At 37.0% G+C, this 19301-nt stretch overlaps 2 protein-coding genes across 6 annotated transcripts in view; one reads left to right on the plus strand and one right to left on the minus strand.

Moving 5' to 3' along the window:
* The window catches only part of LOC106052319 (electroneutral sodium bicarbonate exchanger 1-like), a 54444-nt gene that overhangs the window by 19822 nt on the left and 15321 nt on the right, over positions 1–19301 (plus strand). The gene's annotated exons all lie outside the window — the stretch shown is intronic.
* Positions 2520–18087, minus strand: LOC106052323 (PDF receptor-like). 4 transcript variants are annotated; one of them, XM_013207689.2, is made up of 2 exons: positions 17875–18087; positions 2520–4819 (listed from the first exon to the last, which is right to left on the minus strand). In XM_013207689.2, the coding sequence occupies exon 2, from the start codon at positions 4807–4809 to the stop codon at positions 3382–3384; it is 1428 nt and encodes a 475-aa protein (XP_013063143.2). In that variant the 5' UTR covers positions 4810–4819; positions 17875–18087; the 3' UTR covers positions 2520–3381. The 4 variants fall into 4 exon arrangements, with proteins under 4 accessions (XP_013063143.2, XP_055871913.1, XP_013063145.2 ...); XM_056015938.1 differs by lacking the exon at positions 17875–18087 and adding an exon at positions 7218–7305; XM_013207691.2 differs by lacking the exon at positions 17875–18087 and adding an exon at positions 7085–7258.

The raw sequence follows: 19301 nt of genomic DNA on the forward strand, positions 1-19301 counted from the left end.
CGCCGCTGAGAAGTGAGGCAAGAGCGAATTACACGGAAATATAAATATAACATATGCTTGCAAACATTAAAATCTATTAAAATATAAATCATAATTAGAGCAACCAATAGAACATCTGGTTGGATGAACTCCCAGAGGGAAATGACTCAAAGCAGCCCCTTATATATATATATATACCAGTTCTTCGACCTAATGCCACATGAATTATTATTTCTCTATTTTACCATTTTTCAAAATGATAATGACTAAAATTATATAGTATCGAAGTATGTAACTACAAAAGAGTTTCAAAAGAGACAATGGCATAAATAACATAAAGTAGCAACTGGTTAATGACAAAACAGACGGAAGAGTGTTAATGAATGTACGGAGGCATTGTGCTAAGGGTGATAACCCAACATTAATTTTCACATACACAACACAGCTGGTTGTACGTTCTAGAAAAGGTCTGACCTGCTCCAGTTTTTTATTTTAGCTGTACTAAATTCTTAACCAGTGCTGTCACTTATCCACCAATAAAGCTTGTTTATCGGTAGATTTATTTGCACAAATTTGCTTTAATCTCAGCGATAACAAATATAAATATGGCCAATCAAGTATATCGGTTATTCCCCTTCTATAGTCTCGTGATTGTACAATTCTTGTAGCGATGTAAGACTATTCTAGTCGTAGTATTTAAAACGCACAAAGACAGACTGAAGGATATATGAGAAAAACATCTGCATTGAAAGGGTGCAATCTCGCTTGTCTATTTACCCTCTGGTCAGACATTATCTCAACATCAAACCTTTTTTGTCACTATGCCAAGACAACACAAAGCACTTTTTCTTGAGTGCACAAGCAGAAGTACATTTGCAGCCTTCACCTGGAGTTCGTGACTTTATCGAGAATGGAAATTACGTCACTCATTTAACCTTACAATCTACAAACTCTTTCAAAAGCTTATTCCCTATAAAGTCTAGCAACTTATATCAAGATCCATGGTGGTTATTGATAAATTTTTAAAACATTATTTATCTTTCCATGATTAAAATACTTTTTGGAATGAATGACTTTTAGTTTGTATCTTTCCCAGCAAACGATAAATGTTTTGGTAACTTCTAAGTGTTTGACTTATGTTCAGCACAAAAATGTTTTTAAATTCATTCAGATAAAAATGCATTTATTAGAACTTCAGAGAGAGAGAGAGAGAGAGAGAGAGAGAGAGAGAGAGAGAGAGAGAGAGAGTATAATATAATATTTAAAAAAATATATACATGCACATTGGATTACTTGCATAACAGATAAAAACTTTCCAAATCGTACATGATTTTATCACTTTAACATAATGTTAACATTGTGTCCATTTAGTTCTATTATAATAACAACGCACATAGATCTATACGCTATATAAACACTTAAAGGAATGTTTACTCGTTTTATGCCACACAAACACATGCACACACAACTCTTTACTATATGTCGTGGGCGTAGCCAGGATTTTTTTTCGCGGGAGGGTAGGGGGGGATTTTTTCTCCCTACAAGCCCCCCTCCCACCCGCGAATAAAAATATATATGTATGTAGGTATGTATGTATGTATGTATGTATGTGTGTGTGTGTGTGTGTGTGTACATAATTAGTCTCTATTACATTATGGCCCTTCATTCTTTCGGAAGACGTTCGTTGTGCCCTATAATATGTTCTTCCTTGAGTTAGTGAAAAAATTGTAGACTCCCCGCGTTGCCAGCACGGGGGTCTTGGGGAGCGCTGCGAAGCACTATTTCCGGTATTGAAAGCCAACAAAAATGCATATTCTGAGGTATCTACAGTGCATTATCCTGCTATTAAAAAGTTTTATTTCACAAATCTAATGTGCTATTCTTACTGACGGCGCATTCGGCTGCAAGCTGTTTCCACAAAAATCTGTGACTGGCAATGTCTGAAGCCTCTTCCCACCTGCTCGGAGGACCTCCATAAAAGCGTGGCGTCAAGTTGTACTATGTCATCGCAACTCTTATTATGCGAAATTCATTTTGTCAATGTGACGCTCTTTCGCAACCTTTGCTTTAGATTTTATATCGAAAAGGGAAGTTTTATCGTAAAAATCATCTGTTGGGAGTTTTAAACTAAAAAATATGTTTGTTTTTTTTTAAATTCAAAACCCCATTTAGCTACGGTCATAGAATTTGGTGACTGTAGTTTGCTTTAGAATAATATTGAAGAGATAGGTTTTCAACCTCAAAACTCTCTGTAGGGGGATTTTAAACTCAAAACCGCCTGGAGGGGTTTTAAACTTTAAAGGGGTTTAATCTCAAAACCCCCCATTGGCTAGGCTACGCTCATAGAATTTTAGTGTGTAATTTGCTTTTTTATATATATATATTGAAGAGGTATTTTTTAGCTTCAAACCCCACTTGATTTGGGGGGGGGGGGTTTAAACTCAAACCCCCATTGGCTACACTCATAGAATTATGAGTGTGTAATTTGTTTTTTTTTTATAATAAAGAGATATTTTTAGTTTCAAACCCGCTGAAGGGGGTTTTAAGCTTAAACCCCCATGACTGTGCTGGGGCAAGTGATGGTTTGGTATTAAAATCTTACCTAAAATAAAGAAAGTCAAAGCAAAAAATCAGTCACTAAATTCCGACAGGGGGGTATTTCATTTCGGGGCGTGAGATTCAAACCCCAACCCCCTCCCCCCCTGGCTACGCCCATGCTATATGTAGATCTAATAGTATTTACACATTAAGTATGTTTCTCGTCTGAACAATATCATGCTCTGTTTCTTTATTCTCCTTTTCAATGTAAGTACTCCGTACAGAACGTTTACGTGGATCAGATTATTGATATAGTCTCTACTCTGCTGGTGTCTGAGAGGTGGGCTATAACACAAATACACTCTATATCAGAATAATCTTTTACGCAAACCAAACATTTGTAACGAACTGATGGTTTATTTATCTTAGGAAATGAGGTAGGGGACATGTGCAATGGGCAGAGGCGTTCGCCCAGGTCCCTGTTGCAGACCCCTAACTAAAAGAACTATATATAGGCCTATAGTTCTGAATTTTGTAGTACTAACCTCCAAAACTTACATATGTTTTTGCTGATAGTTCCAAATTTAGCTAACGCTCCCTTCCTCAGGAACCATCAAGTGCCAATTCCAGTCTTAGGAAAGTTTAATAATTAAACATTTTAAAAATAATTATATCGTTGAGTGGTGGGGAAAACCATCTCCTTTGTCAGCTTTATGAGTGTGAAGTCGTCTTAGAGAAAGATTTGAAGATCCACTGAATTTAGGACGCCTGCCACTCTAAGTAAGAATACGCACGGACAATGAATTGACGTTGGTAACTTTACACTGCAATAATCCATTAATTCGCCCCATTTTGGAATGGCTATTAGTAAGGATCGTGTACAATCATTGTCTCGTAAACTTTAGGCTGAGACTCGGCTCGTTTTACCGTCACGGCGTACGCATATTCTCCGCTAAGGTTATCAAACGAAGCAGCCTTCGCTTCCGTCTGTCGGGGAGAGGCTCCTATTCCTTTAACACTATTGGAGCGCCTCCGCTTGACGACCGAGATAAAAGAATAATGCCTTGAATCATCCATGATACTCTTCCCGTGTTTGGTGTTCACACAGGGAAGCAGGGAGATAACCTGAAGATCCACGAAGCACATAAAAAGGGAGAAGACGATACCTTGGGCAGCGTTAACGATTGAGAAGATGCGGACGTATACGTGGACAGGTGAGTCGAAGTAGCTCATGTAAGCGACGCCGTAGACTAGAGCGAGCAGAATCTCTCGGATCATGTTGTACAGAGTCACGATAAGAGCGCTGACGCTCTGCTGGCGTATAATGTTAAGGTTTCTGCCTTTTTGCAGATGTGGATGCTGGAGGTAGAAGGAACCGAAGATGGAGACGATGCCCATGGTGATGATACTTATGACCAGGATGATCTTGGGTCCGGTGGTGATCCAGTGGTAGGACGCAGGGGAGCTCCCGAAGCCGCACAACTGCACGGAATAGAGTTGGATCTCCACCGTCACCTCTGTAGCGACGAGGGTCACGGCGACGACCAAGGCAGACGCCATGATAATTTTAACTCTGGAGGAGCCTATGGCGAGCCTGAGAATGGAGGCCACGCAAAGGAAGATATAGAAGTAGAGGCACATGTAGAGAACGAGGCTGCTAAGGATGACGAGGTACTTGGCAGTGCGGCACTTGGTGCTTTGCCAAACGTCCTCCACGGTACTGCTAGAGAGAGTGATTGCGTTGTTCAGAAGAAGCGCAAGGGAGCCGAAGATGAGGACGATGTATTTGTACGGGTCCTTCCTCAGGCTGTGAAGTCTCAGCACCATGACCCCGCTGGTCACTATGGTGAGAATCAGCATCACAATGGAGATAATGTGAAGTGTCAAGTGAAGAGTTTCGGAGCTATCCAACCCTTTTAATACCAACACGATCGTCTCCCCTACGCGCTTCTTTAAATCCTCCTCAGCGTTATTTGGCAACGGAATCAAGCAATCCGTGTAGTCGGTGTAAGGCTTGGAGTCGAAACTATAGTTCACGTACCACGAGGCGTTGGACAGGCAGCTCCTAAAGGCGAACTGCTGCGGGTTCAGGTATCCATCGTCCGGACAAGGCACCTTAGTCTTTTGCCCAGCAGGCGTGGGACCCCAGCAGAGGTTTGTGTACCTCTCCCACTGGGGCTCGCAGTGGGGCTCCGTCATGTTTGCAGACAGGGATGACATGTATTCTAAACACGAGTGGTGAGAACTGAAGTTGTTCTCCCATAATATAATGTCTTGAGAAGACACTGACATGTCTTCTGATCTGAGGAGCAAAAAAAAAATCAGTTTATTCAATGTTTCGACAATAATTTTTGTTTCAAACAATAAATCTGAACCAAAGTCAGTCAGTTGTTAACAAGTCTACACACAGTATAATGTTCTCTGTCACGTGTTCTGCGTCAGGAACTGTTTCTCGTGTTTGGCTTTGTTTATCAACTTCCTTTTTTTTAAAAATCAATTGAGCATTTCACAATAATTCCTAATTACCCCCACCTTTTTTAAACCACACTGCCTTTATATTTAGAAATCTGGTATTTGCATATTAACGGCGACAGTATCCATATACCATATTCCTTTCTAGTTAACACTATTAAAAGAACCCATCAATGTTTTGAAGTGGGTGGTCAACCCTTATATTAAAATAATGTAATGACAGTGTTTTTTTAAATACTTTTATTTGTTTAAATTACCGAATAAAATATTTCTTTTTTTTTTTACTAGTATTTTGTAAGACCTGTTTCTACTTGCTTTGTCAGTCTCTCTCTTTCTCTTTCTGTCAACCATTCTTTTTACCATCTGCGTCTGGTTCATTTTCTTCTCATATAGTGACATTATTACAGTCCAAATGAAATAGTATGTCATTAACTAGTCCAAGTTCTGATTACCTCATACCATTCCAAATGAAGTTACGAATCTAATGCTAACAGAACTACATTATATTTCTTCCCTTCTCTTTCGAAGGTATTTAACAAATAATAATAATAATAATCTTCATTGTACGTAAGGAAATTTGTCTTACAATTTGTGCATTATATCAAACAAAACATTGTAACTATAAAACAACAACAACAACAAAATGTACATTCACACCAGACTCACTCATAATTTACATGTGACAAAGTTTATATCAGATTGTTTCTATTTAATTATTTGATTTCCAGGGGAATAATAGAGTGGTTATGTCTGTTTGTCTTTGCTATCGGTAAAATCACAAAATCCTGACCCAAAGGGTGACTTTTTATTTCTAGAATCTTTTAGCTTTTTTTATGGATGTTTGTCTCAAACAGCTGCCCAAATGGGGTTTGTTTTTTGCCAATGACTTTAACCAGCAGCATATGTTTTAAATTATATACTTTTCCTTCAATGATTTATGAGACTGTCACATATGCATTTTCCTGGTATACTAATTATAGGCAACTGTTTTTTTTTTTGACGATGTAAGCCAGTAGCATGGAAGTTAACCTTTAAAACGAAGTTATCTAAAATCGCTATAATAAACATTTTGCTCATTTTACGAATTCTGTTTACAAACAATCTGTGCACCTCATTTCATTCAGGATTTGAAATGTAGATCGCTGCCAGGTCGTGGTGTTTGCGCTCTAGGCTGTGGTCTCGATGGGCCCGGGTTCGAATCCTGCCCAACACCGTCATCCACAGTGCTACGGGAAGTTCGGGCCAGGATGATGTCATCTTTAATTCTGTAGGACATCCAAAACAAGTAAAACAAATAAGCAGACAGTAGTAGATCTACATGAAGGAGCCCCATAGCAAGTCTTAGCTAGAGAGGAACACTGTCTCTAGTACTATGTTTCTAGCAATCTTACCTCCATTCCTAGGCTACACATTATGTATCACTGACACGACCCGCTAACAGATTTTCTTATGTGGCATTGTGCAACGTTGGTCAAATAATTTGTATATGTCAGATTACCTGAACCTTTTTTTTTTAAGGCTATCAGACTAGAATTAAGTTAAAACCAAGATGCTTGTGTGAGCGCTAAAAATGGGAGATAACCATGACATTCGGAACTAAACGCGATCTTTGCAACCTCTGTATGCTATAAATAAAACAAAGTTACATGTTACTTTTGATGTCATTAACAAACATTATATACTTATCGCGTAACAAATTTACACTCTTAAATCTATGAATATATTTACATGTGCTGTGCGTAACACAGTAGAAGATAACACTGAATATCCATCACCAACACAAAGGGAAGGAACACACACACACTTGGAGCAGAAGTGTAACTCTTTTTAACTTCGCCCCCTCTCTTGTGAACATATCCCCCTCTGGCCGACTGGACCTCCTCCCTCGTCTTCCGTGAGCCTTTTAAAAATAAACCCCCTCCGTTTTCAAGCGGTGATCAATCGCAGTCGATAGGAACACATCTGCCGTTACCGGTAACAGAAGGTTAATTTGTAGATTACACGGCAAACAAAAGTTGAAACAGAAAAAAAATTGAAAAAGAATAATAAAAAAAAAAAAGAAGCGAAACAAAATAAACCGATTTATAAACCTGACCTTTACGCAAAGTTGTCTAGGAACTGCAACTCACACGGGCGTGTGATAACACATAGAGGCAACAAATGGGAAGTATTGACGTAGATCTGCAACTTCCCGCCATGCAAATACTCCATCATAAAAGCCCACTTACCTTATCGGCCTGCCAGCTAAACACTACCACAAACAGACTGGTTCAAAAAATGGATTTTTTTTTTACTCCTATTGTTTCTTTATTGTTTCACCAGACTCGCCTTGCTGCGAGTTTTATGTTACCGATTCTAGGTGGCGCTCAATCTCAAAGGGCAGCGCGTGCAATTAAGAGTGAACATTAGGAGGTCAGAATTGCAGTTCGAGAAAGGTCGAATTGCGAAGGAAAGGAATGTGGCAGAATCATATTGGAGTTATGTTAGGAATGGAATAATTTAGCCTTGCTTTTTTTCTTTTTTTTTTTTTATAAGGATAATTTTGAAGTATACTTAAGTTTGATTATTGAAAAATGTTTCTAGGCTACAATCTGTCTGTGTAGATCTTGCCTGTCAGAAACGTTTTTTTTAGCTAGAAATTTCAACAATTGCATTGTGCTGGGGATTAAGCCGACCCTGTGGACCCTTGAAGACACATAGTTCTATGTTTAGCTCTGGCCTAGATAATGGAGAAATAGCAAAGTAGCATTTTTTTTTTTACCCATGATACTTCCTGTTACAGATTTTCCTACATGAAAGCCATTCCATAAATAGCAATCCTTTTGGCGTATCGGGTGTTCAGAATACGGAAGTGATGATAAGGGAAGTCTTTTAACAATCCATAAAATTAAGTTTTGTACACTTTTCAGCTCTGTAGAATAAAATATGTCGTCAGTTTTTTCGCTTGTTGCACAAAGTAATTTATATTCTTTAGTTGGCAACTGTAACCTTTCACCAAGATCACAATTGATTGAAAAGAAGATTTCAGCTTTGAGCTTAAACTTTGACACTGTATCTCCGGCATCACGATATTGTTGGAGAAGTCAACACATTGTCCAACATAGAAATGTATACAAAATTATAACATCAGAAACGCTTTGTCTGATCAACACAATCTCATCGTAACATCAAGACATCATTGTCACCTGGCATTCTAAATATATCGTCTCTTCTGGTTCAAACGTCTCCAATCAGACCCAAAACTTTCCTTAAATTTTGCGTGGCTATTATGATTAATGCTGGTCACAATACTGCACTAAGTAAAAGCTGGGAGAATAGACATCCCCCGTTAACGTCTGCATACCTAAATCAGACACGTAACAGCAGACGTAAAGCAGATGCACTGATAAGAACAGCAGACATAGACGATTGTTTAAGAGACTGTTGGCCAAACTACAGAACTCTGCAAGTATTACCTGAGTCAGCGCAGATAAAGAAAATCTGCCTGTAATAGAGATAGATGGATACGAGATCTAATATCTAAATTTCATATATTAAGACTTTTTTTTTTTAGAGTTCTTGTTTCTGGTAGATAGAAATGCTTCCATTGTGAGCTCCCCATCTGAAACTGGTTTCGGGGATAGCAGTTAAGTGACTAGTGAGTGATGAAAGTTAAAACAGATTGTGGGGGCATTCAAGCGAGTTAACATCTATTTAAAAAATATGGAATATATATATATATATATATATATATATATATATATATATATATATATATATATATATATATATATATATATATATAACATTTTATAGTTATCAACTTCTTCCATCTACTGACCCTAGATATGTCAATTTGACATTATAATCATGTAACCATTGTTGCAATTAATGCCAAAAAAGTAAAATAAAAGTGGAATCCAAGCAAACACACACAAAGCTGCAGATATAGATATATTATAAATATTAAAGAGCTTATGCTAGCGTCAATAATGATAACAATACACTCGGAGTTATTCTTTTCCTCTCTCATTCCCTTGTATGTCTCCCCAACTTGACTCGTGAACAAATAAAACAAGCAACAGCAAACAAAATCAACGCTGCCCGAACATTTCCGAGTGTGTGCCCACATTTGGTCTCCGCCATTGTGTAAAGCCCCAACTGGCCCGTCCAGCTGCTTTCTAAATTACAACATTTGTTGGCACAATGACAACAGCATTTTGATTGCGTGGTGATTGTGGGATTGTGGGATACGAGGAGCAATCATTTCAAACTCTCGCCCCTCAGATTATATTTCCACCCTCGTAGTTCGCTCACCGATTGGTCGGCTATGGATCAAGGGGGAGAGAACAACTTGTTAGCTGGAACAATTAATTACCTTGTCGTGGCTCAACCGTTCAAAGAATGCTCTAATAGCATAGTAGAAATGGTTGGACACACAATAGGCCAACCCCGCGAAACAACAATGCTTGCATCCATTTAATGAGTCCTTTTCTTTCTTTTACCATTCAAAGCAACTCCATGGCGAAAGACATGTAGGTCCAACTCGATGCGGTACATTACGATACGATAAAAGATGATACAATACATTTCGATACGATACATTTTAATATGTTACATTTCGATACGATATCACGATTTAATACATTACGATATGATACATTAAAATACTATACATAACGATACGATACATTATAATACGATACATTACTATACGATACGTGACGATGTATACCTCACGATACTAAACATCACGATACAATACAAATTGAAGCGATATATTACCATACAATACCTTATGATCCAATAAATTACGATACAAAACAATTTGATACCATACATTATGATACGACACGTCTCTACAGAGGTGTAGCTAGGGTAGAGGGAGGGAGAATTCGAAAAAACCCCTCGGACCCCATTTTGAGGGGGGCCCCCAAATGAATGTTTTTTTTTCCATAAAATATTAAATATTACGCAAAATGCAAGTGCCTCCAAATTGGTCAAGCCACCTCCGGCCCCCAAATGATGGCAAATTTCTAACTACGCCTCTGAGTCTCTAATCAGCATGCTAATTTATCTATAAAACATTTCAGTATTAGCTTTAATGTCTTGAGTTGGTGGTCTTGTCTCATGTCTGACCAGTTCATCATTATCGTATGATATTTAAAGCACCTTACAAACTTCCACTCAAAAGTTCAAAATAGCATTCAGTCGATAATCGATCGTCGCAGACCGATAACTGCACTTTCAATTTCGGTTAGGTGTAAACAATAATGATTTCATCTGTAATTTGACATTTTTTTTTTTACGCATCAAAAAACCCAACAGATCACATGTAGGCTCTATGGATTTGAAGCTGACTTCTCTTCTGCTGCGTGTTTAAAATAGACAAGCTCTAGTTTTAAAGGATATAAATAACTGCCCTGGTCAGAGTGAACCGATAATGAAGCTGCTGTTAATGTATCTATCGGTCAACCTGCATAGAGCCAGGATACGCGGACCACGGGATGAGAACCTCGGTTTTGAAGTGGCCCCATTGCGGCTATTTTATCTTGATTGTTTTGTAGTACTTTTGGCTTTAGAAAAACATGGAACATGAGAAATAATAGCGAAGCTAGTTCCAGAGTTGTAGTTCTTCAGTGTAAGTCTCCTGGGTTATGGTTATTGCGTCAGTCTCTTCTATTGTAGTTTGTGTGTGTAAGTCTCTCAAGTTGTAGTCCTTGCATCCAAGTCTCCTGAATTATGGTTATTGCGTCAGTCTCTTCTATTGTAGTTTGTGTGGGTAAGTCTCTCAAGTTGTAGTTCTTGCATCCAAGAGTTATAGTTCTTGAACTTATTCCCCGAGTTGTAGTTCTTGAGCCTAAATAGTTTTTCGACTATTAAATGTAACTTTGGGATATCTCTAGTCTACATGAACTGAACAAAGATTTCAATCGACTATTAAATGTAACTTTGGGATATCTCTAGTCTACATGAACTGAACAAAGATTTCAATCGACTATTAAATGTAACTTTGGGATATCTCTAGTCTACATGAACTGAACAAAGATTTCAATCGACTATTAAATGGAACTTTGGGATATCTCTAGTCTACATGAACTGAACAAAGATTTCAATCGACTATTAAATGTAACTTTGGGATATCTCTAGTCTACATGAACTGAACAAAGATTTCAATCGACTATTAAATGGAACTTTGGGATATCTCTAGTCTACATGAACTTAACAGAGATTTCAATCGACTATTAAATGTAACTTTGGGATATCTCTAGTCTACATGAACTGAACAAAGATTTCAATCGACTATTAAATGTAACTTTGGGATATCTCTAGTCTACATGAACTGAACAAAGATTTCAATCGACTATTAAATGGAACTTTGGGATATCTCTAGTCTACATGAACTGAACAAAGATTTCAATCGACTATTAAATGGAACTTTGGGATATCTCTAGTCTACATGAACTGAACAAAGATTTCAATCGACTATTAAATGGAACTTTGGGATATCTCTAGTCTACATGAACTGAACAGAGATTTCAATCGACTATTAAATGTAACTTTAGGATATCTCTAGTCTACATGAACTGAACAAAGATTTCAATCGACTATTAAATGTAACTTTGGGATATCTCTAGTCTACATGAACCGAACAAAGATTTCAATCGACTATTAAATGTAACTTTGGGATATCTCTAGTCTACATGAACCGAACAAAGATTTCAATCGACTATTAAATGTAACTTTGGGATATCTCTAGTCTACATGAATTGAACAAAGATTTCAATCGACTATTAAATGTAACTTTGGGATATCTCTAGTCTACATGAACTGAACAAAGATTTCAATCGACTATTAAATGTAACTTTGGGATAACTCTAGTCTACATGAACTGAACAAAGATTTCAATCGACTATTAAATGTAACTTTGGGATATCTCTAGTCTACATGAACTGAACAAAGATTTCAATCGACTATTAAATGGAACTTTGGGATATCTCTAGTCTACATGAACTGAACAAAGATTTCAATCGACTATTAAATGTAACTTTGGGATATCTCTAGTCTACATGAACTGAACAAAGATTTCAATCGACTATTAAATGGAACTTTGGGATATCTCTAGTCTACATGAACTTAACAGAGATTTCAATCGACTATTAAATGTAACTTTGGGATATCTCTAGTCTACATGAACTGAACAAAGATTTCAATCGACTATTAAATGTAACTTTGGGATATCTCTAGTCTACATGAACTGAACAAAGATTTCAATCGACTATTAAATGTAACTTTGGGATATCTCTAGTCTACATGAACTGAACAAAGATTTCAATCGACTATTAAATGTAACTTTGGGATATCTCTAGTCTACATGAACTGAACAAAGATTTCAATCGACTATTAAATGTAACTTTGGGATATCTCTAGTCTACATGAACTGAACAAAGATTTCAATCGACTATTAAATGGAACTTTGGGATATCTCTAGTCTACATGAACTGAACAAAGATTTCAATCGACTATTAAATGTAACTTTGGGATATCTTTAGTCTACATGAACTGAACAAAGATTTCAATCGACTATTAAATGTAACTTTGGGATATCTCTAGTCTACATGAACTGAACAAAGATTTCAATCGACTATTAAATGTAACTTTGGGATATCTCTAGTCTACATGAACTGAACAAAGATTTCAATCGACTATTAAATGTAACTTTGGGATATCTCTAGTCTACATGAACTGAACAAAGATTTCAATCGACTATTAAATGTAACTTTGGGATATCTCTAGTCTACATGAACTGAACAAAGATTTCAATCGACTATTAAATGGAACTTTGGGATATCTCTAGTCTACATGAACTGAACAAAGATTTCAATCGACTATTAAATGGAACTTTGGGATATCTCTAGTCTACATGAACTGAACAAAGATTTCAATCGACTATTAAATGTAACTTTGGGATATCTCTAGTCTACATGAACTGAACAAAGATTTCAATCGACTATTAAATGTAACTTTGGGATATCTCTAGTCTACATGAACTGAACAAAGATTTCAATCGACTATTAAATGGAACTTTGGGATATCTCTAGTCTACATGAACTGAACAAAGATTTCAATCGACTATTAAATGTAACTTTGGGATATCTTTAGTCTACATGAACTGAACAAAGATTTCAATCGACTATTAAATGTAACTTTGGGATATCTCTAGTCTACATGAACTGAACAAAGATTTCAATCGACTATTAAATGTAACTTTGGGATATCTCTAGTCTACATGAACTGAACAAAGATTTCAATCGACTATTAAATGGAACTTTGGGATATCTCTAGTCTACATGAACTGAACAAAGATTTCAATCGACTATTAAATGTAACTTTGGGATATCTCTAGTCTACATGAACTGAACAAAGATTTCAATCGACTATTAAATGTAACTTTGGGATATCTCTAGTCTACATGAACTGAACAAAGATTTCAATCGACTATTAAATGGAACTTTGGGATATCTCTAGTCTACATGAACTGAACAAAGATTTCAATCGACTATTAAATGGGTCAAGGTCGCTATTTTTTTTTTAAAATAGTAACTGGAAAGTTATATAAGAAAGAAAAATAGTTTAAGGGTCCCACACTGACTTTAGGTAGTTTTCTGTTTCCTGGCAATACATTTGTTAGATTAATTGTCCAACTCTAGGCTCCGTGCTTTATTTCAGTGACCTTGACCTTTTTTCCTGACTCACTCCTATTTGTCACTTTTCTGGGAGCGAGATTTTCGGAAACAATTTATTGGGAGTGTATATCAAGTCTTAATCTGTGTGTACGTATACATGTTGTGTATGTGTGGATGTTTATTTTTGCTATGTGTGCGTGCATATGCGCGATGGTATGAGTGGACGCGGCAGAATGTCAGTTCTATTCTATAGGCGAGTGAGTGAGAACATAAAGAATTATATAAACATGGCTGTGGGTGCTTCGTTTCACAAGTAACAGAGAGAAAATACGAAGGGAAATCAAACACACACAGAAAGAGAGAGAGAGGGAAATAGAGAGAGAGAGAGAGAGAGACTGAGAGAGAGAGAGAGAGAAAGAGAGAGAGAGAGAGACTGAGAGAGAGAGAGAGAGAGAGAAAGAGACTGAGAGAGAGAGAGAGAGAAAGAGAGAGAGAGAGAGAGAAACACGAAGAGAGAAATAGAAAATAGAAAAAAAATGCGACCCATTGAAGCACAAAACAAAAAGCTATCGTAGATGCACTGTGTCAATCCTATTTTGTTCATAAAGACTCATAAAGATGAACAAATTTATTGAAGTGAAAGCCAAATCCTAAAGCCACTCTCTTTTATAGAACGACACTCATACACACAAACGTTTATATTGAACAATTATTCATTTTAGTTTTTGCAGTGTTCTTACTTCATAGGAAGATGTGAAAAGATTTCATTTATTAGGGTAGCCTACATTTCAACATAAAACCCTAAAAAAGCAAAGTTTACATACGCATTCTTTACATCTGTACCCTGTTCAGTCAATACATTCTTTACACCTGTACCCTGTCCAGTCAATACATTCTTTACATCTGTACCCTGTCCAGTCAATACATTCTTTACATCTGTACCCTGTTCAGTCAATACATTCTTTACACCTATACATAATCCAGTGAATGAACACTTTAAAAAAAAATATATACGGAATGCAATGTCAATTATAGGCCTACAGTCTGTTAGTTGTAAAGTTGATACATCATCATGGGGGGGCCGATCTTAGGCCATTGCAACCTATGCGGCCGCAGTGGGCCCCGCACTTTTATAGGCCCCTCACGAATTCTAGGTGTAAATCATTAAATGAAACCATTTTAACTTATTATAAAAGAGTTCCTGGAATTCTCCTGAAATTACAAAATGTAAGAAAAATTCATGAAAATTTCATGAAATTATTAAAATCTTCTGAAAACTGATGCAAATCTCCTTACAAGCAGACAAAATTGGCATTTCGGGGTGTCCTTCAATATGGAAAACGCCAATCCTACTCGCGATTAAAAAAAAACGGCATTGTCAGCTTTCATTTAATAAAAATGTAATAAGAAGGCGAATTTTAACCAAAACAAGATGTTCAAATACTTAATTTACTTTAATTGTCACTGACATACAAACAAATATAGATCTAAATCTATCTCGACCTCAAAAGCGATAGTTTGCTAGTTGATAGTACATCTAAAAGGCAGATCTGAATGTTTATCGGCTCGTAAAGTTAATTTGACAGTGAGTTTGTACTTAATAAGGTATGAATAAATGCAAAGATGAATTTATTTTATAACACAAAATCTTAATTTTCACCTATACTTTTCCCTACCCAAACTGGGCCCCGTGCAATCCGTTTCGCATAGGGCCCCGCAATCTGTAGGGCCGGCCCTGTCGTCAAGTCGAGAAAAAAAACGAGGTAATTAAGTGTTTTATTGAAACTCACAGCTGAGCATTGAGTGAAACTCATAGCTGGGCATTGAGTGAAACTCATAGCTGGGCATTGAGTGAAACTCATAGCTGGGCATTGAGTGAAACTCATAGCTGGGCATTGAGTGAAACTCACAGCTGGGCATTGAGTCCTATTGATTTCTTTCTCTCCTGGGAAACTAGTAACCTAACGCTTAGTATTTAACTTAAGCTTCAGTAAACGAGTTTACATTTCTCCATCTAATATGGATACAAATGTTTGTACAACAAACTTAAACCCAATTGGTATTCTGCAAATATTTGTTATTTTGTTTCCTACTAAACTTAAGTCATCTTTTTTTGGTTCTGGTCAATATAAAACCTCCCCTCTTGGAACTTGTTACTATTCCATATTTAAGGGTACAATCGATGGCATTAGGATTAAGTTTCAAACTTTGACGACATGTCAACGTGTAGGTGTTACGACGAGAGACATTACAACATTGCGACAAACAATATTACAATCATCTCCACTGAAGTAATAATGCTCATTGCTCAACATTACATTGTTACAACAATCAACATTACATTGTTACAACAATCAACATTACATTGTTACATCCACTTTTTATCATAATTTATAAAATACAGACTAGCCTGCTTAACACAAGTTAAATACTTCCTACGCATTTCCATGTAACTGCAAAGGCATTGGTTTTCTTGACTGATTCAAGCAACCTTTCAATGCTTTAATAGCACTAAGGAAGAAGGAGCACTTGTACGAACTTGTCTTAGCGTGTGGAAAAAGAATTGAGCCTTTATCTTTTCGTCTTTCTGGGTATTTTATTGGATTGTGTTTTTCTATGTGTAAATTATGAATTGGTGTTAGGTGTATTGTTGCTGCTTAACGTTTTAGTCTACTGTCCTGAAGAGTCTCTAAGTTGAGTGATTTTACTAAATTTGTTAATCTGGTGAAATAGGAATATTCATTTGTTATAAATAGCTCACGGTTTTATTGAAGAACACTGATAGCAATGTCTAAAAATCTGATGACTAATGAAACAGTTTCACATGACCCCTCAAACCCAGTTACTACCAACAAATCTGATGACTAATGAAACAGTTTCTAATGACCACTCAAACCCAGTTGCTACCAACAGATCTGATGACTAATGAAACAGTTTCTAATGACCCCTCAAACCCAGTTGCTACCAACAGATCTGATGACTAATGAAACAGTTTCACATGACCCCTCAAACCCAGTTGCTACCAACAGATCTGATGACTAATGAAACAGTTTCACATGACCCCTCAAACCCAGTTGCTACCAACAGATCTGATGACCAATGAAACAGTTTCACATGACTCCTCAAACCCAGTTGCTACCAACAAATCTGATGACTAATGAAACAGTTTCATATGACCCCTCAAACCCAGTTGCTACCAACAGATCTGATGACCAATGAAACAGTTTCACATGACTCCTCAAACCCAGTTGCTACCAACAAATCTGATGACTAATGAAACAGTTTCATATGACCCCTCAAACCCAGTTGCTACCAACAGATCTGATGACTAATGAAACAGTTTCATATGACCCTTCAAACCCAGTTGCTACCAACAGATCTGATGACTAATGAAACAGTTTCTAATGACCCTTCAAACTCAGTTGCGACCAACAAATCTGATGCAGACGAAGCCGGTGTTGGACTTTATAAGTTTTCTCTACGTCTTTTGCGCCTGTCTTCTACAAAGGGCTTTGCTCTAGGCCTCAAATGTGTGCGTCCCGCTGCCTTTGTGAGAGCTTTCCAAAGTAACAATGACAATAGGCCGGTGTCACTTTATGCCTTGGTTGCTAAGGACGCTTTTACTCGGTGTAAGAAAAACAAATACAGATTTTTCTCCCTTATTTTTTTAAAAGAGATTTCTATTCATGCATGTTTTGACGATGTAGCGATTTGCAAACGACCTTATTGTATCTATTTGTCTGTTCCTTCTGTTAATTTGTGATTAATACTTGTCAGGAAAATGTGTTCATGAAATGTAAGTTATGTGTATCTTGTAACTTGGTTAGTGTATTAAAGCCATTATATATAACGACATGGGTTTCAAACCTACTATTTACTATGCCTATAACATAATGCTTTATACGTCTGATAGTTTGTTGTTGTTTTTGTCTGTTTGTGAGCTAAGGGCCTCGTTTCGGAAAACAAAAGCTTTAAACGAATAGATTTAATCTTACATATGAAGTCAGCTGTGTCGAAAGATGAATAGGGAACGTTAGTAGAGACGGGGCAAAATATATGGAAATTATTATTGTCTAGAAAGTTTACCATCAATTAAAAGAGCAAACAATTTGAATTATGATATATAAAGATTTAACATTATGGACTTAGACGTAGACTTTCACAGGTATGCGTGAGAAAAGGCCGTACAGGTAGGTAAACAATTCCAAACGCTACTCACCAGTCCGAGTATGTTTCATCCCATAACGCTAGTTTTGAGCAATCAATGGCTGTTATCAGACGAGCTAGATAGTCCACACTTAATGCTTCAAAGTTAAGGCTCAAAGGTAAACTTAATGCTGCATTCTTCACCTAGTGTGTGGTGTGTGTACTTAGTCGTCCTCTTTTATCTTGTTACACTAAAGAGCTCTAACATATGTGATACGGGAATGAGTTCTCCCCCCCCCCCCCAGACAACCGCACTTTCCCCATTCACACCTACTCTTTGGCAACTCACGCAGAACGTCATTCCCTCCCCCATTTTATGAATGAGAGTAGGCGGGTGAGACCAACACCGTGAAACTATTGATAATGAAACCGAGCTAAACACAAAAGAAACCTTTAATTACACACGGCATGGCAGATATGTGACCAACAGCGCAGTTAGTGGTCAGTTAGGGGAGGGGAGAAAGTTTTTTTTTGGGTGGGGGTTTGGTAGGGGGTGGGAGTAGCTAGATGATTGCCTCCTGCCTTCTGGTGTTATATATAATATGTGTGAATGATTGGGTGTTCGAGTATGTGTGTGTGTGTGAGTTAGAGAAAATGTAAAGTGATGTTATCTGACAAGTAACAGGTAGTGAGTAGCCACAATGGTGCGTGAGTAGGCCTACTCAACCAAGAAATCGAGTTGGTGTAGTCTTTCATGCGTAGTAGGCGACATTGCTAAGTCTAGATTAGACCATAGTCAATATTTTTTTAACAAGGCTTCTATCAACTCACTCTGTCTGTCTTGTGAAAAAAATTGAATACGTTATTTCTACCACACTCGTTCTTGGATCAAGTTAAAACTTTGCAAAATCATTTCTTGTACCTGACAAAACAACAATCAATAAAAAAAATTAACCAATTAGTTCATTGGTAATTTTAATTATTTATTTTGTGGGGTATCGAACAAGGGAAAGAAATTATACGGTATATGTGAAATTTGTCCCCTTTATACTTTGTTTGAAACTAACAACAGATGTTTATGAAACCTTCTATTTTCCTAAGCACTACCCTGGCACAGTGGTTAGTGTATTGGCTTGAGGATACTTGAGCCCTTGAGTTCGAATTCAAATCCCACAATTCTTATTTTAAAACAAATAATCAAAAATTTATCACGTTTACCTTCACAAAGATACCCCCCCCCCCCTCCCTTCTTTCTCCAAGCTAATTGATACAATTGCAATTTATATAACCTTTGTTTAAAATTTTTAAAATTTTCCTTGTTTAATTATTTCTATTAATATAAAGGACACCTTTGCATAGTCAAATCCACAGTCAAAAACCCAGAGCCACGAGCAGAAAATGTGAATCATTTAGATCAAGATAAATTGTCGCACATAGTACTCAAGTTGGTTACCTCAGTTGTTAGTGCGTCGTGCTACTAACGCTAATGTCGTTGGCTTG

The sequence above is a fragment of the Biomphalaria glabrata genome, chromosome 1, assembly GCF_947242115.1.
Source record: "Biomphalaria glabrata chromosome 1, xgBioGlab47.1, whole genome shotgun sequence".
Taxonomy (NCBI): Eukaryota; Metazoa; Mollusca; class Gastropoda; family Planorbidae; genus Biomphalaria; species Biomphalaria glabrata.